This window comes from Rhea pennata, chromosome 11 (assembly GCF_028389875.1).
Source record: "Rhea pennata isolate bPtePen1 chromosome 11, bPtePen1.pri, whole genome shotgun sequence".
Classification (NCBI taxonomy): Eukaryota; Metazoa; Chordata; class Aves; order Rheiformes; family Rheidae; genus Rhea; species Rhea pennata.
The window spans coordinates 14172833-14188835 of record NC_084673.1 but is presented as its reverse complement, the minus strand read 5'-3'; the positions used below and the strand labels follow the sequence as shown (position 1 = coordinate 14188835).

Below are 16003 nucleotides of genomic sequence, written 5' to 3'. Positions count from 1 at the left end.
TAAAAATTTAAGATTTATGCAATATATACCACAGTTCTGCCTACCTCCATAATGAGATTTATCCTTATAAAATAATCTATCAAGCAATATATTAATAATTTAAATACTTGGTTGACTAATCACATCTATTCACAGAAAGATTTTTTTTATCCTGCTTTTTTTGTGACACGGGGAAAAAAAAGTGTTCAAGATACCTGGATCACATCAGTTTTTACAGTATTTATTATGTCAATTTCTCTCAACTGAAAGTATTTAAACAAATCTGTAGTAAGTAGTGCTTTATAGCCAAATACATTCAGTTTTCTAGGTACTTGTAAAAATGCTTTTAATACTAATGCATTTGGATAGCCAAAATTAAAATTTATCACAATTCTTTCCTGATATTCCATGACACATGTGCAACATATACAACGCTAAAAAGATGACAGACCTTTAACAGCATAAGCCAAATTCACTGAAATAGTTCAGTCCCAGATGTCAGTACAGGTAGAGAAATGGTACTGATTTTACATAAGGTACTAAGAGAATGGTATTGTAAAAATTCAATCTTTTGGGTAAAGTGTACAAACTTGGTGTGAAAATTAAAACAATGTTGCATAGATGTAGTTTTAAAATGTATGTTCAAGGAGAACAGAGGCTACCATGAACATGAACACATATGTGAAAAGCATAAAAAGATTTGACAAGAAAGAAAAATAACTTGAGAAACCTTTTTAATAGCAATAGCAGTGATAAAAGTAAACAAAAGAAATCAAAGTAATGAAAAAGATTTGCTTTTGCTTCTGTGAAGAGAAGTGCTTTCTGCAATGGCTAGAGTTGCTTGCCCTTCACTGAAGTGAAAAATTCAAGTGGTGATAAACTTCTAACACAGAATTTGATTTTCCATCACATAAATCATTAACACCCATCTCCATGCTTCAGACACAGTAAAAAAAAAAAAAAAATACAACCCAAACACTGACATGTTATGGCACTTCACAACATTCTAAAAACAGTTTAAATCCTAAAGATATGTGCTTTAAACTTCATGAATTATTAGATACAAAAGAACTACCACTGGAAACAGTAATATACTCTATTTTTGTGCTTAATGAAAGGGCAGACTCTTCAGAGGAAAGACACCAGCATCCATGAATATTTTAGAGTCTTAAATCAGATGAGAGTATTGTCAACCATCTTAATAACAAAGAATAATGAACTATAAGAAGTGAAAATGGAGGAAAAATACTACTTAAGATAAAAAATGTTATGTTAATATAAATGTGCACTACTGATTGCATAACATTTTATATTTGTTGGAAAGAAAAAAAAAAGGAACTTATCTAGCTAATCAAATCTAAGAAAGGCATACCAAACAAAGAAACAGAATAGGGGAAGAACAGTCATAGAAGTGACAACTGAATAAAGAAAAGGGGTACAGGCTATCATCCTCAGAACTAAGACAGGGTTGTGAATGTACAAAGAGATGGGCGACATGTGCTGAGGTAACTCTGTGTGGAATCCTGGAGGCAAAGAAAAAAATGGATATGGAATGCAACAGAAGACCAAGGGAACAGTTGTTACTAGTAACACCTGAAGTAATAAAGAAGCAAGGAAGAGGAACGATTTTGTCAATTATAACTTCAAAAGAAAAGAAATTCAAGTATCTAAAAAACCAAGGGAACAATGGCAAAATACTGAAACTATCAAGATCAGGGGAAAAAAAACATGGAAGAGTTTAACAAGGTTGTAGAGCAAGAAGCAGCAATATTTGATTACAGGCAACATATAGATGCTGAATCAAGATTTATTCCAAAATTATGTGCTTCGAACAGGATGCTTCCTATATTTGGCAAAGGATAGATGAGATAATCACTCCTAAACACGAAAGGCATCTACTGTATCCACCTTTTACAAAGGAAAAACGTCTAAGCCTAGACCTGGGGGGAAAAAAAAAAAAAAAAAAAAAATCAGGCAGAAGACTGTCTACTAGTCTTCTGGGAATGAGGTAAGAACTTCAAAACCCAATTTACTATACCTATATTAACCAACAAGAGAACATATGGAAGGATATGCTGTAATAGTTATGATCAAGCCATATGCCCAGATCTTCAAGATTTAGTTTCCTAACCGTGACCTCCAAAAACAGTTTCCTCCCCTTCAGATTTCACAGTTCTGACTGTTTGTTGGACTGTTTTTCCTAAAAGAAAAAAAGTGGGATTTCATCTTTTCTTTCAAAGGATTCTGTGCGAAGCAAAAACATCATCAAGTCATGATAAAGCAGACTTTATTCAGTGCAGTAGGCACCAGATTAATTACCCCCAGGTTACTCTGAATCGCGCTCATTGACTGTACTACACTTTTCATGGAATGAATCATATCGTCCAAGGAGAAAAAGTTCATAAAAATAAAACACATTCATGAAGTGGTATTTTAATTCCATTAAGAATTAGTCTCCACTATAGTGACCAAAGCAACACGCTCTACAATTCTTAGAAACATAGTGCACCTGACCAGCAAATCTGAATTCTAAAACCTCCCACATCCTGAACGTATACTCAAACTACGGAGGTATCAAAACTATCTCCTGTTTTGCGTGCAATACGACCTCTTCAGATGCATCTTCAGAACACGTTCTGGATCAAGACCCACTGAGAAAAGCACACTGAGAAAAGTGTGCTTTATGACTTTTTGTAGGGCTTAGGTGACAATTATGCACAGTTTCTGCACTTTCAAGATCAAGGTGCTGCTTGGTACACTCAAAATATGAACTTTTTAGGGACTTGAACTTATAGAGGTCCTCAAGGACAGCTACAGAGGATGCACGAAAACCTGAAGTGGCAATTAGGTGCCTACTCATGTCACTTAGAATCTTAGCCTCATAGTCCTCCTCTCCAAGTTTTAGTATCAAGATATATATATATATATATATATACACACACACATTATATATTATATATACATTATATATTATTTTATATATATATATATATATATATATATGTATACACACACACACACATCTAATGAAGAACTCCAGAATGACTCAAAGGCAAAAAAAGTTATCACTACTATTATCAGTAAACCATCAGATGGAATTGGAACAAAAAAATTGCTTTGCTTTTGATTTGTTTACAGTGTTATTGCTGTAACACAATTATGAGGAGCTTGTTTAAAGAAATTTTAATGAAAAAATAAAGTCATCTTGCAATTAAAACCTCTACTTGACACCATAAAGCTCACGTTACGCTAAGTCAATCAAATCATTCCACAAATCAAATCTATCTGCAAAATAGGCATAAAACTCACAAGAAAACATATAAATTATTTTATAACAAACTGACACTTGGACATTAGGATAAAGAGAAAAAAATGTAAATAAAAAAAATCAAGTAATTCAGGCAAGAGAAAAAACACTGATTTTCAGAAACAACTTAAAGAAGTTAAAAATCTCTCAGATTGTTTAATGAATTTATGTTGAGTATGATGCTCCATCTAGACAGGTAATGCAGCTGACTACCAGTAAGTCTGTGTGCTATACTTAAAGTCACCTTGGTTAATTAACCAAGCCCTCTTGGTTAAATTCTATTACCTTAAAAAGAGACTAAAAAAAAAAAAAATCCTACATTTGATTTTCTAGAGGCTAAAAGGCAAGCATAATATGCAGCCTGGAAGCAACTTTTGTGTTTGAACTTGGATACATTACATTTTGTTTAGTAAGTAATCTCCCATGAGTATATATGTTCATTTGAAACTGTCATCTAAACTGCAACCGGAAAAAAAGAGTATACCCTATGAAAGATGGGGATCAGGACACCATACCATCAAAACCAAATGTGATGGAACAAACAACAACAAACAACAACAAAACAGCAGCTTTCAATTCTTCCAGGTGTTTTTAATGTCATTACAGAGCATACAATATCATTTTCATCATCTGCTTTGCATGATGTATATAAGTACTGACATTACTTTGATAAAAGTCTCATTAAAAGTTATTTCCTAAGCAACATATTCATGTCTTCTGTTCCTTTCAGAGCAAATATCACAGTTAAAAACTTAAAGTTGATTTTTGAAAGTGCTAAATAATTTAATTCCAGGAAGCTATCTACAGATTGTGCCTACAACACTGCAGACCCACAAGATGCATTATTTATCATACTTATAAGCTTGTTCCATATACACCCTCTTATTTTGAAAGCGTTATCACATATATTTTAAAATAAACTTTTAAGAGCTCTTGTATCTTAAGAACACTCAAAGCTCTCAGAGTTGTATCATCTGGATACCAACCTGCCCTACCACACTAACATCAGACTGAAATTCTACCTGTTCCTTCATTGAAAACATAAATATTGGATGTTGCACAATAACTAGGCCTAATTTTTAAAGTACTAGGAATGTTTAAACATCAGTAAACTTGAAAAAACAGATCTGTGATTTTTTCTGTATTTTGATAATAGGTGTAAATGTCCATTATCTTCCATGCTAGTTGGCCCTAACCTCCTGTGTGTGCATTCTTCTGTAAATAGGGTAGAACCACAAAGTATACCCTATTCGTACATTGATTAACAAAACCCAGCTCATGCAAAGCAACAGCAATACTACACATTATTAATAAAGATATTAAATACTCATGTATGTGTTCAAGGCTCAATGATGGCTTTATTCATCACCAACACAAGCGCTTGGAAACAAACATGGAACACTATTAAGTAGTTTCAGTAAGAAGTACATTCTGTAATTAAATGCATTTACAAACTCAGCACATGTATTTTTGGTCAAGCAATGCTTTCTTTAATGTCAGTAGGCAGTATCCCCAGACACGGCATTAAGAGCAACAATTCACAACAGCGTTTCATCATGAAGGTGTATTTAACGAGCTGCCCTTCCGCCCTCTCTCCCGCGACTTAAACTCTCCACTAGCAAGGCAGCTCTCCTGGAAAGCTGGAGAGCAAAGGAGACTTTCCTTAAGCAGCGACGAAAGCTGAGGATTTAACAATTAAGGCCCCATCGCCAGCTCTGATCCTCGCTTCAGCGCCAAGGAGAGGAAGGCCCAAGCCCGTCCTCGCCGCCTCCAACACCCCGGCAGCGCCAGGGCCTCCCCTTCCCACAATAGGGGAAGGCCCGAGGCCTCCCCAGGCGTCGGGGGCCTCTCTCGCCTTCCCTCCCTCCCTTCTCTTCTCATGAGGCCTCGAGTTCCCTCGGCCTAGGGGTGGCGGAGCTCCCCGTTCCCCTGCCCAGAGACCCAGGCCCTCTCCTCAGGCGCGGAGAGCTCGCCGAGGCCTCCACCCCTCGCCCACTCTTCCTCCTCCTCTTCTTCCTGCCCCAGGGCCCCCGCTTTCCCTCAAGCGGGGAGGAGCCGCCACCGCCACCGCCTCCTCCTGTCCCAGGCCCCACTCCCTCCCCTGAGGCCCAGCCCGACCCGGCCGCGAGCGCCCGGTACCTTGTAGAAGGCCCCGTTGGAGCCCCGCACCTCCACCACCAGCTCCTCCATGTTGTGCCGCGGCGGCTCGGTGCGGGAGACCCAGGCCCGGCGCCTCCTCCCTTCCCTTTCTCTCGCTCTCGGCGCAGGAGGGGGAAGAGGAGGAGGTGGATGTGTGCCGGGGAGGGGGAGGGGAGGGGGAACCTCAGTTCACTCCGTGCCCGCGGGGGGTGGGGCTGCGCGAGGGGCGGAGGGCGAGGCCGCCGGCGGGGCGGGGGGGCGCCGCGGGGAGGGGAGGGGAGGGGACGAGACCAGACGGGCGCCGCTCGCCTCCGCGCCCGCCCGGAAATGAAAGCGAAACGGTCACCGCCGGGCGGCGCGCGCGGGGGGCGGGGGGGGCGCCCGCTTCGAATGTAAACAGTAACCCCGCGTCACGTGACGGCCCGGGCCTCGGGGGGGGGGGGGGGGGGCCAGCCAACGGGCTCCAGCCAGCACGCCCTGCGTGCGCACCGCCTAACGGCCAGGCCGCGCCGCGCGCGCCCCCGCGCGCCCCGCCCCGGCCCCCTCGCGCAGCCGCAACGGCCAGCGGCGACCTAACCCGGCAGTTGCGAGGCACGTCCCGCCTCCCCTCGCCCTCGCGCGTCTGAGCGACTGCCCGGCCAGCCAATGACACTGCGCCCTGGCCGGCGCGCCCCAGCCAATCAGAAGCGGGGGGGGGGAGTGCGACGCGCTTTGCGAGGCCCTTGTAACTAGGGGCGGGGGAGGGGGGGGACAGCGCCGTTGGTTGGAAGCGGCCCGCGGCTGGGGAGGGGAGAGGCGGGAACGCGTGCATGTCCGCGCTGCGGGGAGGGATGGGGCCTCATGAAAGAAGGAAGCGGGGCTGAATAGTGGCTCTCGGGAGCGATGCTGTTGTAAGGGCCTGTAGAGAGGGAGTGAAGATGGGGCTGAGGGCATTGGGGCGGCTGGGATGGGTTGGGGGAGGAGGAGGAGGAGGAGGAGGAGGCGGCCTGCGGGGCCAGGGCTCGAGTCCCCTGGGTGCTTTGCTGAAGATGGCGGCCAAGGCAGGGAGAGGAAGGCAAACCTGTAGGGTCACTTGTGCCCTTGTCACAGGTAGTCTCTGTTGTGATACTCCTGGTGTTATGCTCATCACTACATGCTAAAGACTAAAATCTGAAGCTTTGTGGCACTTGTTTCAATATGAATCTTATGCTTCCCGAGTGGTCTTGAGTGTTGTGGGTTTGCTGAAGACCTATATGGCTCAAAGGTGTACTCCAAAACAATAGTAGGCCTGGAAAGCTTCTGTGCTATTCACTTGACCTCCCTGGGAGTGTTAAGCTTTTATTCAACAAACTGAGTTTGCAAAAAAACCAAGTTTGTTATAGGGGGTATTATTTATAGGTAAAAACCTACAACATTTCATCCTTCTTTAAATGTTCTCTGGCAGCAAAATTTAATGATTTACTTATTCACTGTAGAACTTGGTAGCTGAACAAACTTAACCAGTGTAACTGTGATGTGATATTTGCGTTTGGAAGTACATTAGAACTAAGGCTACTTGTTCAATCTTTCATTAGACCTGGACAAACATTAACAATTCTATTTTTTTGTATGAATTGCAAATAGAAAGAACATCAAAAATGGTTCTGTTGTCCAGCCCCACCAAAAATCATTATTGCAGTATATTATAGCTGTAATTTCTTCGAAAAAAAAATGTGTGATGCCCTCCTTATGTAAGGGACAAAATCCTGCACCCTCGATGAATTTTCAAAACTCTTGAAAAATCAGTAAGCCTATGATTTTGTGCCTCCTATTGGATTTTAGTTTTTAACCTTGCAGATTTGGATTTCTCAGTATTACAAGCTCTGTTGTGCTCTTACACTTAAATTATAAAAGGGTATACAGTATTTCTTGTAAATAACAAGACAATTACTGTTTTAGCATGAGGGATTTAGAATTGTGTAATTTTTTTATAGTATGTGCTCACTTGCTTATTGCGAGGTTTGTTGTATGCACATGTGGTATTGAAGTAAATTCCATAGTGTGCTAGGCAATGCCTCCTGAAGAGGAGGAGTTGGAGTCTCTTCTCAGCAGATTTGGTTACTCTTTTTCAGCAAATTCTTGAGGACAATGAAGGATCAATTCAATCTAATGACTTAGCTTGACAACCTGCTGTGCTCATTAAACAGGCTGTCCCAGGATGGACTTGCTTGCTATTGGCAGTGTCCGGGAGAATTGAAAAAGTCTAAAAAGAGAGAGCAATGACACAAGATTTCTGTATAAACTGAAGTACCTGAGAGATTAGATCTTGTGGAGTCTCCATCGTAAAGAAATTTAAGTAGGATAGACCTCTCCTCCTTGACTTGTTTATGTTAGGAGTACTTTTGCTAACCATGAGTGCTTTGTTTTAATAAGGTTATTTTGGAGAATGGTAACTCCTCTAAGCTGAACAACAAATCAGATCACATCAGAAATTGAAAGAATGGTGATTCTCATCTATGATAATCTGTATGGAAACGAGTGACAGCAACAAAGGAAGATTTCACTTAAGAATTACTGTAAGGACCCTGAAGTAAGTCAGGTAATAAGAGAGGTAACTTTGTTCCTGTGCCTCACTGCCTCCCCTCCACCAACAAAATCCACAGTAAAGGATTAAAGAAATACTTAAATTAAGTAACCATCTCATAGTTTGCCGTAGTTTTAGATTAAATGAGATTTGTAAAAATTCATATAAATTATAATTACAGAAGCTGAAGATTGTTCTTCCCATAAAACTCCACTTAAGTCAAATTGGGGCTGTTGATTGTTGCCTTAATCTCTCATGCCTTTGTAGTATATCTGTTTTTCTTGATTACTTAATTATTTCTTTCCTGTGTAAATACCATTATTCCCCAAAATATTCCTATTTTTTGTTATGAGTGACGTCTATAATGCTGTTATTTTCTTCGAGTATCCTGTACCGCTTACTATGATTATAGGAGAAAACACACATCTACTTCACTTTCCTTCTAGATCTTTCTGTAGAATTGGTCTGTTTTGGTTACACTTGTTTCTCATATTTTTCTTCACAAATATCAAAAATAGATGCATTCTAAAGTATGAGAAAAGTATATGTCCCTGGAGATGTCACATATAAATGGTTCAGGTCAAAGTAATCCAACGATCAGCCTAGAGAGATAATGCCCAACACCAAAACAAAGTTGTCGGAAGTTTTTTGGCATTCTTTACTGGTCATAATTATTCTCTTTTTAATAAATTAGGTTGCTGCCATACAGGCAATTTACTTCTAAGCAGACAGAACGGAAGGATGTCTAATTTAGCTCTGACCTCCAGTGATGATTTTACTGCTTTCCCTAAGCTAAAAACTGCTGTAGTGTATAATCTTCCCTAATGCTTAATGTATATTTTCCTATTTTCCTTCCATTGCTTAAATTCATTTTTTTACCCTAGCCTGACTAGGGGTATGTTTTAATCCTTTCCTACTTAATGAGACAAATTTACAAATTTTCAGAGATTTCTTTATTTTTTTTCTGCTGATTGACTGTTAACCTTTCCTCTTTATTTTCCAAATTACTTACTGTTTTCACAGTTTTATTTTGAACTCTCTCTAAATAAATAGACCTTCTGAAATGTGATGTTCACAAATTCAGTTTGTTTTTATGTAGATGTAATGTGAACCAGATCCTTTTAAATATGGCTATTTCAAAAACAGTAACGCTGTAAAAATAGATCTCAGTAAAAGTATTTTAATCTTAAAAGAAAAATATTATTTCATTCAAATGTTAGACTTTGTTTCTTGTATGTAATACTGGTGTTCATTTACTCTACACAGTGGCCATGGAATTGTAATTCATTTAAAATGCCTTTTTAGTTTCCAGAATTCTCTCATAGTCCCCAAGAATTTCAAGTCTCCTGTTTCTAGTCTTGGCTTTGGTCCTACAGATGCTCAGTGCTTTTATTTCCTTCTCAAATCTAAAATACTTTGTGTTTGCAGGGCAATCTGCTAGCTGGAAGGTATTTCAGGTATACTGCATTTGGAATACCTATTTTCATTATCAGAATAATTCAAGAAAATCTATTAAAAATGAATAAAAATCTAAGGACTTTTATTCACTAATGCTTTCACTTGAGGGCTTTCTTAAATATTTGTAGAAAATGTAAGAAAAATCTTTCCTCCTTTAGGAAAGTTGAAGTGCAGAAAACTAAGGTGAATGACTCTTCTCAGAGCATATTACAGCCCTATAGTCAACAGTGATTGTCATTCACATCCTTGCTCATCAGTCCTGGTTTAGCTAATGCTGTTTTCCTAGGATTTATTACCTTAAGTGAACCATTCCTTTTTGTCCGTTTTTCTTTACCATGAAATGCTAGCTTTGCTTAAATACATTGAAGAGTTAAGCATTTAAAATCTAGTCATCATCACTGGCCTTTCAGAACAACACCAACAATCAAAGGCTTTTCAAGCATCAAGGGATTGCTCTAGATACGTGAAAAACCCTTTGTATAGATCAAGGGGTAAGAATGACAGGAATGACTGAGTATTTTTTCCAGCCAGTGCTATATATCTTAAGACTTGGTGAAGGATTCCAAATAAGTCTTAACTCATGAAACACTATTTTAAAAATGATCATCTGGTAACTAGCGAAGTCTCTTAATAGAGTTCTATACAATTCTTATTTACATCCTCATTTTGGGCTACAACGTAGTCCTCCTGAGGTTCACAGAGCTTTTAATTTAACTTTTCAAATTCTTTTTCTGCTTGTTTTCCTTGTGCATCGCTTCAAACAAGAGCCTGTCCTGGATGACTCTTTTCCCCCTACAAAATGTGGTACAGGTGATACTCAGACTTCACCTTCATTTCATTTCTGTATTACCATCTAAGACAGACAGTCGTAAGATATGTGTCATATTTCTGAAACTGTATTTGACACTAGGAAAAAATAATTTGCTTACACTTGAGATATATAGGATTGTGAGTTACTTCAGTTAGACCAAATGGTTCAGACTGTTGCCCACTCAGTTTATAGCTGTAGCTACAGGTTTCAAAGGTTGTTGGTTTAAAATACAGTCCCAGTAAAGTGCCCTCTCAGTAGTCTAATGCTACAGTAATGTTACAGTAACTAGGTCAGCAATTGGAAGAAGCAGTTACAATCAATAGAGATATAAAACCTTCTTAGACCTGGTTGCTTTATGATTAATCAGTAATAGTTGAAGGTTGAGTGTTACCAAAGTATTGCAGCTTTATTAGCCTACCCTTAACTAAACTAATACTCAGAAATGACATATCCAAATGATGATGTAGAACAGCAGGTATTCACAGAAGTTTTAAAGAGAAGCTGAACTAAAACAGAGAAGATTTGCACGTGTTACCGTACGTGTACAAGGAATCAGATTATGCTGAGTTCATTCAGTTCTTCACACAGAAAGTGAACTTTATCTGGAAAGTCCTGACAAAATCCTGTAAAAGGTAGTGTTCACATGGATAACTAATCAAAGCATAATCATTACAAAAAGACAAAAATAAATGTTGTGAAAATTAACAAATTGAATGAAAAATCCTTCCTTACACGTTTCTTTCTTTATCAGTCATTATTCTGCCTCTTCCTTATACAAATTTAATTAGTCATTCATGTAGTAAATTAGGAATAGATACAAATCCAAGGTTCATTTTGTCACAGATTCTGCTATAGATTAGATACATCTTTCCAGTAGTGGTTTTCAGTTTCTACAGTATCTTCTAGACCTGAATACATAAGGACAGCTGAGGGACTTAAGCCTACTTTGCACCTGCAACTCAAAAGATTCATAGTTGTGTTATTAATTTTAGGTGAATATTTGATTTGATAGAATAGTTTCAGTCTAAGAAGTAAATATTAAAATCTAAGCTTCAGAAGGGTATTCAATAATTTATAAAAATATAACCTTGTAAAAATACATATTTTGAAAATGCTACATATAAACTATCAAGTTCTAGCTCAGTTCTGTCATTCAAAAAACAACTGTCATGCAATTCAGTTTGTGTGTGAAGTGATTGTCTAGGTGGGTGATCTGATTTGCTCAGTATTATCTTTTCTGTTAGAATAATGGGTCTTATTTAAAACTTACAGTAATTTCTGTATTCTTACAGAACAATTTCTATATATCCCGTTGTTGGTTAACAACTGTCAGTAATATTTTCTTGTTCTTTTTTGTCTTAAATTAATGGTGAATATAGAGTTTTGTGGTGAAGTATAGAGTTTTTCTGTTTAATAATTTGATTTCATCTCCTATTCATGAGATTATATCCATTCGTCTTGTAATTCTACAAATTTATTTATTAGTATGTTAAGCCCACATATTATGTCTTCTGCAGAAGTGTATTGGGGCTATAAACAGTTCATCTTAATAGGTGACCCATTCATATCTAAAACTGCAAATGTAAAATCTTCAGCTTTTTTTATTTATATAGTATTTTTTATTAAGCATAACCAGAGTATTTGAAATAAAAGTGAAAAAATTCCTGCATTATGCAGATCTTGAAACTGAATGAATGCAGAAAAAATTACTAGTAAACGTGGAGTTTACCCCATGTAAAACTGATCGTAACATAATACAAGAGAAATATTGTACTCTTTTCATGGTGTGGGACAGCATTCATGACCATAAATGTATGGATGCTCCTCTACAACATGTGATGGATAGACATTTTTGGATGGTGTATGCTTATCTGTATGCTAGTCCTCATTTCAGTAAGGTTGAGCTGTAGTAAGAACATGCAGCGCTTACATAATAATTTGTATCTTTAGAAACATTACAAACTTTAATGAATCCCTGATTCCCATGATTTAGGCATTAATGTTGCCATTTAGAAAAGAGGGGATCAATGCATTAAAAGTTAACGCACCAAGGATGACTTTGGTTTGTAGAATTAAGAATTATATGTAGAAGTTCTGGAGTCAAAATGGCTGAGATTCATTTGACGATCCTGGGAGTGACATGAACAATTCAGATGAAGATGCCTATATCTAGACGTATACATTTAGTTAGACAGATTCCACGTTACAAGTCTTTCTGAAGTTTTTTGCTAGCTCCTGTACATTTGTTAAGCAGCAGTATTCATCAGCAACAGTGTCAAAGATGGAACTCATGAACTTATACAGCCAAAATTCTATTCAGTCTTGTACATAGTTATTTGTACAATAGATGGGAATTGCCCATGTATTCCACATTTAATTCTATAATACAGAATGCAGTACTTTTTTAGTACCCATTAACCCTAGATTAAAATTCATGTAAATGTTCTTACTCATTGACCCTGAACCATTCCAGGTAATTAAAGCAATTAAAGAGAAAGTTATTACAGTAACCAACTTCTGATCATGCCATTTACCTTTTCCTGTAAAACTGAAATGTTGGAGCACCTCATTTCTCAACAAACAACTTACAGTTCTTATTACAAGATACTAATTTTTCAGCTGTTTTCAAAGAAAAAAGGGGAAAATTTTACAGGAAAAAATTTTGACTTTTACAATGAACTTTCATACTTTCATTTTACAACGAAAGATATATTACAGCTCATTCTAATCACATCCTGCAGCATGATTTTATTTTGAAGAATGAATATATGGAAACGTCTTCATTACATTCATATCTCTTCTTGCAGGTTTTTAGAATCACTGCAATTGATTTCACTGCAGTTGAAAGTTAGTGGGGTTTGCTGATTTTACTTTTCATAAATTGCAGAATGTTTCTTTGTATAAGAATTGAAATAATTGGAATATTCTGATGGGTTTCATTTTGATTGTTTTGTGTTACTAATTTTAGGTGAATATTTTGTTTGATAGTTTATTTGTGAAGATAGATTAAATTCACTGGATATTAAACAGAAACACCATTTTCATCAGAGTGATTTTTTTTTTTTTGATTTTTCCAGCTAGGTGCCCAGAAAGATTTGGGGCTCCATTCACAGAATCAAGGAAAATGTTTGTGCCTATTTACTAATGTTCACAATCTTGATAGAGAATGCTGGAGACTGTTAAAGTCTGTTCTCTGCTTAATTTAAACAAGGAGTGAAAACAAGGTCTCCTGTTTCCTAAAGCAGTGTCTTTCTTACTGCTGTACTATAGAATATTTAGGCTTCCCATTTTTAACATATTTAAATATGCAGGAACTAGAAAATTATTGCTCTACTTTCAAAGTGAAAGTGCGACCATTAGGCTAGAAGAAAGGGACTTCTGTGCTTTTTAGCTCTTTGCTTGTACAAACATGTCTGGAAATAAAACTCTGTTTTAATTTCAACAATGTGAGAACAGAGGACAGATAGGGATATCCTGGATAATCAATTCTTGTTCCCCCCAAATAATCAAAAATAGCTCTGATATAATTAAATTAAGTCAAGAAGGGTACACAAAAGCAGTGCTTTCCTCATGATCAGTTGTAGATTATCAGTTGCAAAAATGTCCACAATCCTATTGTAAGTGAAAGACTACTACAAAAGCTTCAAAAAATATGATGTGCTATGTGAAGAGACCAAGAGAAACCCAAATACTTTGTTTCTCCCTTTTCCACCAAATAACTTTCTGCAAACTCAAATCAAGCAACAGAAAAAAAAACATTTTTCCAGAACTGTTGGGGGGGGGGGGGAAGGTGGAGCTTTACTGGAGTTACGTTTAGATCGCATAGGCTTGAAATTCATGATACAAATATTTCACTTCCATAAATGCACTTAGAATAGCAGATGTTTATAAATAAATAAAAGTATTGCTCTTGGAATAAAATGTCCTATGGTAAACTGATTGAGCAAAGGTACTGATTTTAGCAAGGCATTCATTCTGTTGTGCATAAAAGCAGGCTGCTTCAATACTGAAACTAGTACAGAGATCTATGAAGAGTCATTGTTGATGCTCTTGAACACACTGCAGTTTTGACAAAGATTAATCTGGATAAAGCACATGACTCTTCCTAATCCATAGTAGAACTCCCAGTGATGTCAATTTGCAATAGGTCTATATTTCAAAGGCTGTATATGGTAATATGTTTATATGACCTTAACATTATTTGTATTGACTATGGTGGTGAGTGCAATGGAAGTACTGTAGCAAATGTCATAATCCTGATACTGTAACATTTAGCTCCCCCTTACAAGCACATATAACCTGAAAGTTTTGTATTTTTCCACTAAATTGTTACATAAAACAATGTTCTAATCTTGTACTGTGGTAGGAGGTAAATAGTGTGTGAAAAAAGTGAAAAAGCCATCAAACTGTAATCATGGTCTTTTAGTCCTGTTTTCTGTTTTATTTTTAGCAATAGTTAACGTTTTATCTCAATAGCTAAATTTTATTCTTTGTTAGTTTCAAAACCAGTATCATTTATTTGCTTATATCTTTATACCTGGGATCTATGCCAAGTTTTCCTGAAATCCACAAGGATTTTAAGTGCAATAGTTAAATCTTACCACAAGAGGACCCCCAAAGACAATTTATCTTTTTGTGAACATACTATATTACAGTAGTAAAGTGAACTGTAATATGGAAAATGAGATATTACAAATTTACCTTGAGACTACTGATGTGTCCCATATATTTAATTATGTTTCAAGGTAGCTGATACATTTCACTGTAATGTAGAAACAGAGATGATCCAAGTGGCAAAAGTAGCGTCTAGAGACTAGGTTAGGACTGACAATATTTCACGTAAATTCAGGAGCTGTAATGGAACCAAGTTAAGTTCTAAGAACATATAATGTTTTCTGTTAACAATCTTTTTATTGATAGTATATTTAAACATTTATAAAGTATTATTATTACTAAAAACATTTCAGTTTTGAAAACTGTCCTGTAAACCATTAGTTAGATTGCTCTTCATTACTTTCATCCACTCAAGAGAAGACTTTGAAACACATATGTAGTACACGCACCGAATCCTTAAGTTACCATATGAACTCTTGAACTAAACTATAGTTATTCCACTTTAATGGTCCTGTCCCTTCCAGCTCAGAGTTCTTTTTCATAGACTTTCAAAGAAAATCATATGTATTGAAAGTGGAGAGTGAGGTTGTGCCCTCTTAGAATATTATGAAAATTCAACCAAATGTTCTTACTCTACAGGAAGGACTTTGGTGCTGTACTCCTTACTCTAAAAAGCTCCACTTCAATAATGAGTTTCTAAACTGTATCAAATGGGATTTTTAACAAAACCAACTGACACATGATATTAAATGGGAGACTGCTAAAGGAACATCCCCTCTAATCTGATCTCAGGAAAAAAAAAAGGTATAAAGAAGTGGAAACTGATCAAAACATTTGAACTTACTCTTTATGGTAAGTAAAATAAAGCATTTTTACAAAACAAAAATTTTGGTTATAGCTTTAGACAGCTTTAGACGCAAATACTTTATGATATTCATCATAATGGTTTGACCAACTAGAATTCCACAGAAAGTAAGGCATATTTGATATTATAAAAGAAGGCAGTATTCTACTTACAATGATAATAAGGCTACATAGTAATTAATTATCCTAAATATTACATCTATATCAAGTTATACAATCACTGCAGCTCATTCAACAAAACGTTCAGCAAAGTTGTAGGTCTGTGTTCAACACAAGCAACACTTTGGTA

At 37.2% G+C, this 16003-nt stretch overlaps 1 protein-coding gene and 1 long non-coding RNA gene across 6 annotated transcripts in view; one reads left to right on the top strand and one right to left on the bottom strand.

The window, feature by feature from the left end:
- Positions 1-5782, bottom strand: part of FMR1 (fragile X messenger ribonucleoprotein 1) — a 32139-nt gene extending 26357 nt beyond the window's left edge. For 2 of the 3 annotated variants that reach the window (XM_062584654.1, XM_062584655.1), the window contains exon 1: positions 5426-5782. In XM_062584654.1, coding sequence (XP_062440638.1) covers positions 5426-5476 — 51 coding nt within the window. In that variant the 5' untranslated portion in view covers positions 5477-5782. The remainder of the gene's footprint in view (positions 1-5425) is intronic. The other variant, XM_062584653.1, reaches the window with a different exon arrangement.
- A 467-nt stretch (positions 5783-6249) lies between these two features.
- LOC134145382 (uncharacterized) overlaps positions 6250-16003 on the top strand; it is a 37776-nt gene continuing 28022 nt past the window's right edge. For 2 of the 3 annotated variants that reach the window (XR_009959591.1, XR_009959592.1), the window contains exons 1-3: positions 6250-6315; positions 7817-7982; positions 15490-15702. This is a non-coding gene — a long non-coding RNA (uncharacterized LOC134145382). Of the gene's footprint in view, positions 6316-6450; positions 6515-7816; positions 7983-15489; positions 15703-16003 lie in introns of those variants that run through there. The other variant, XR_009959593.1, reaches the window with a different exon arrangement.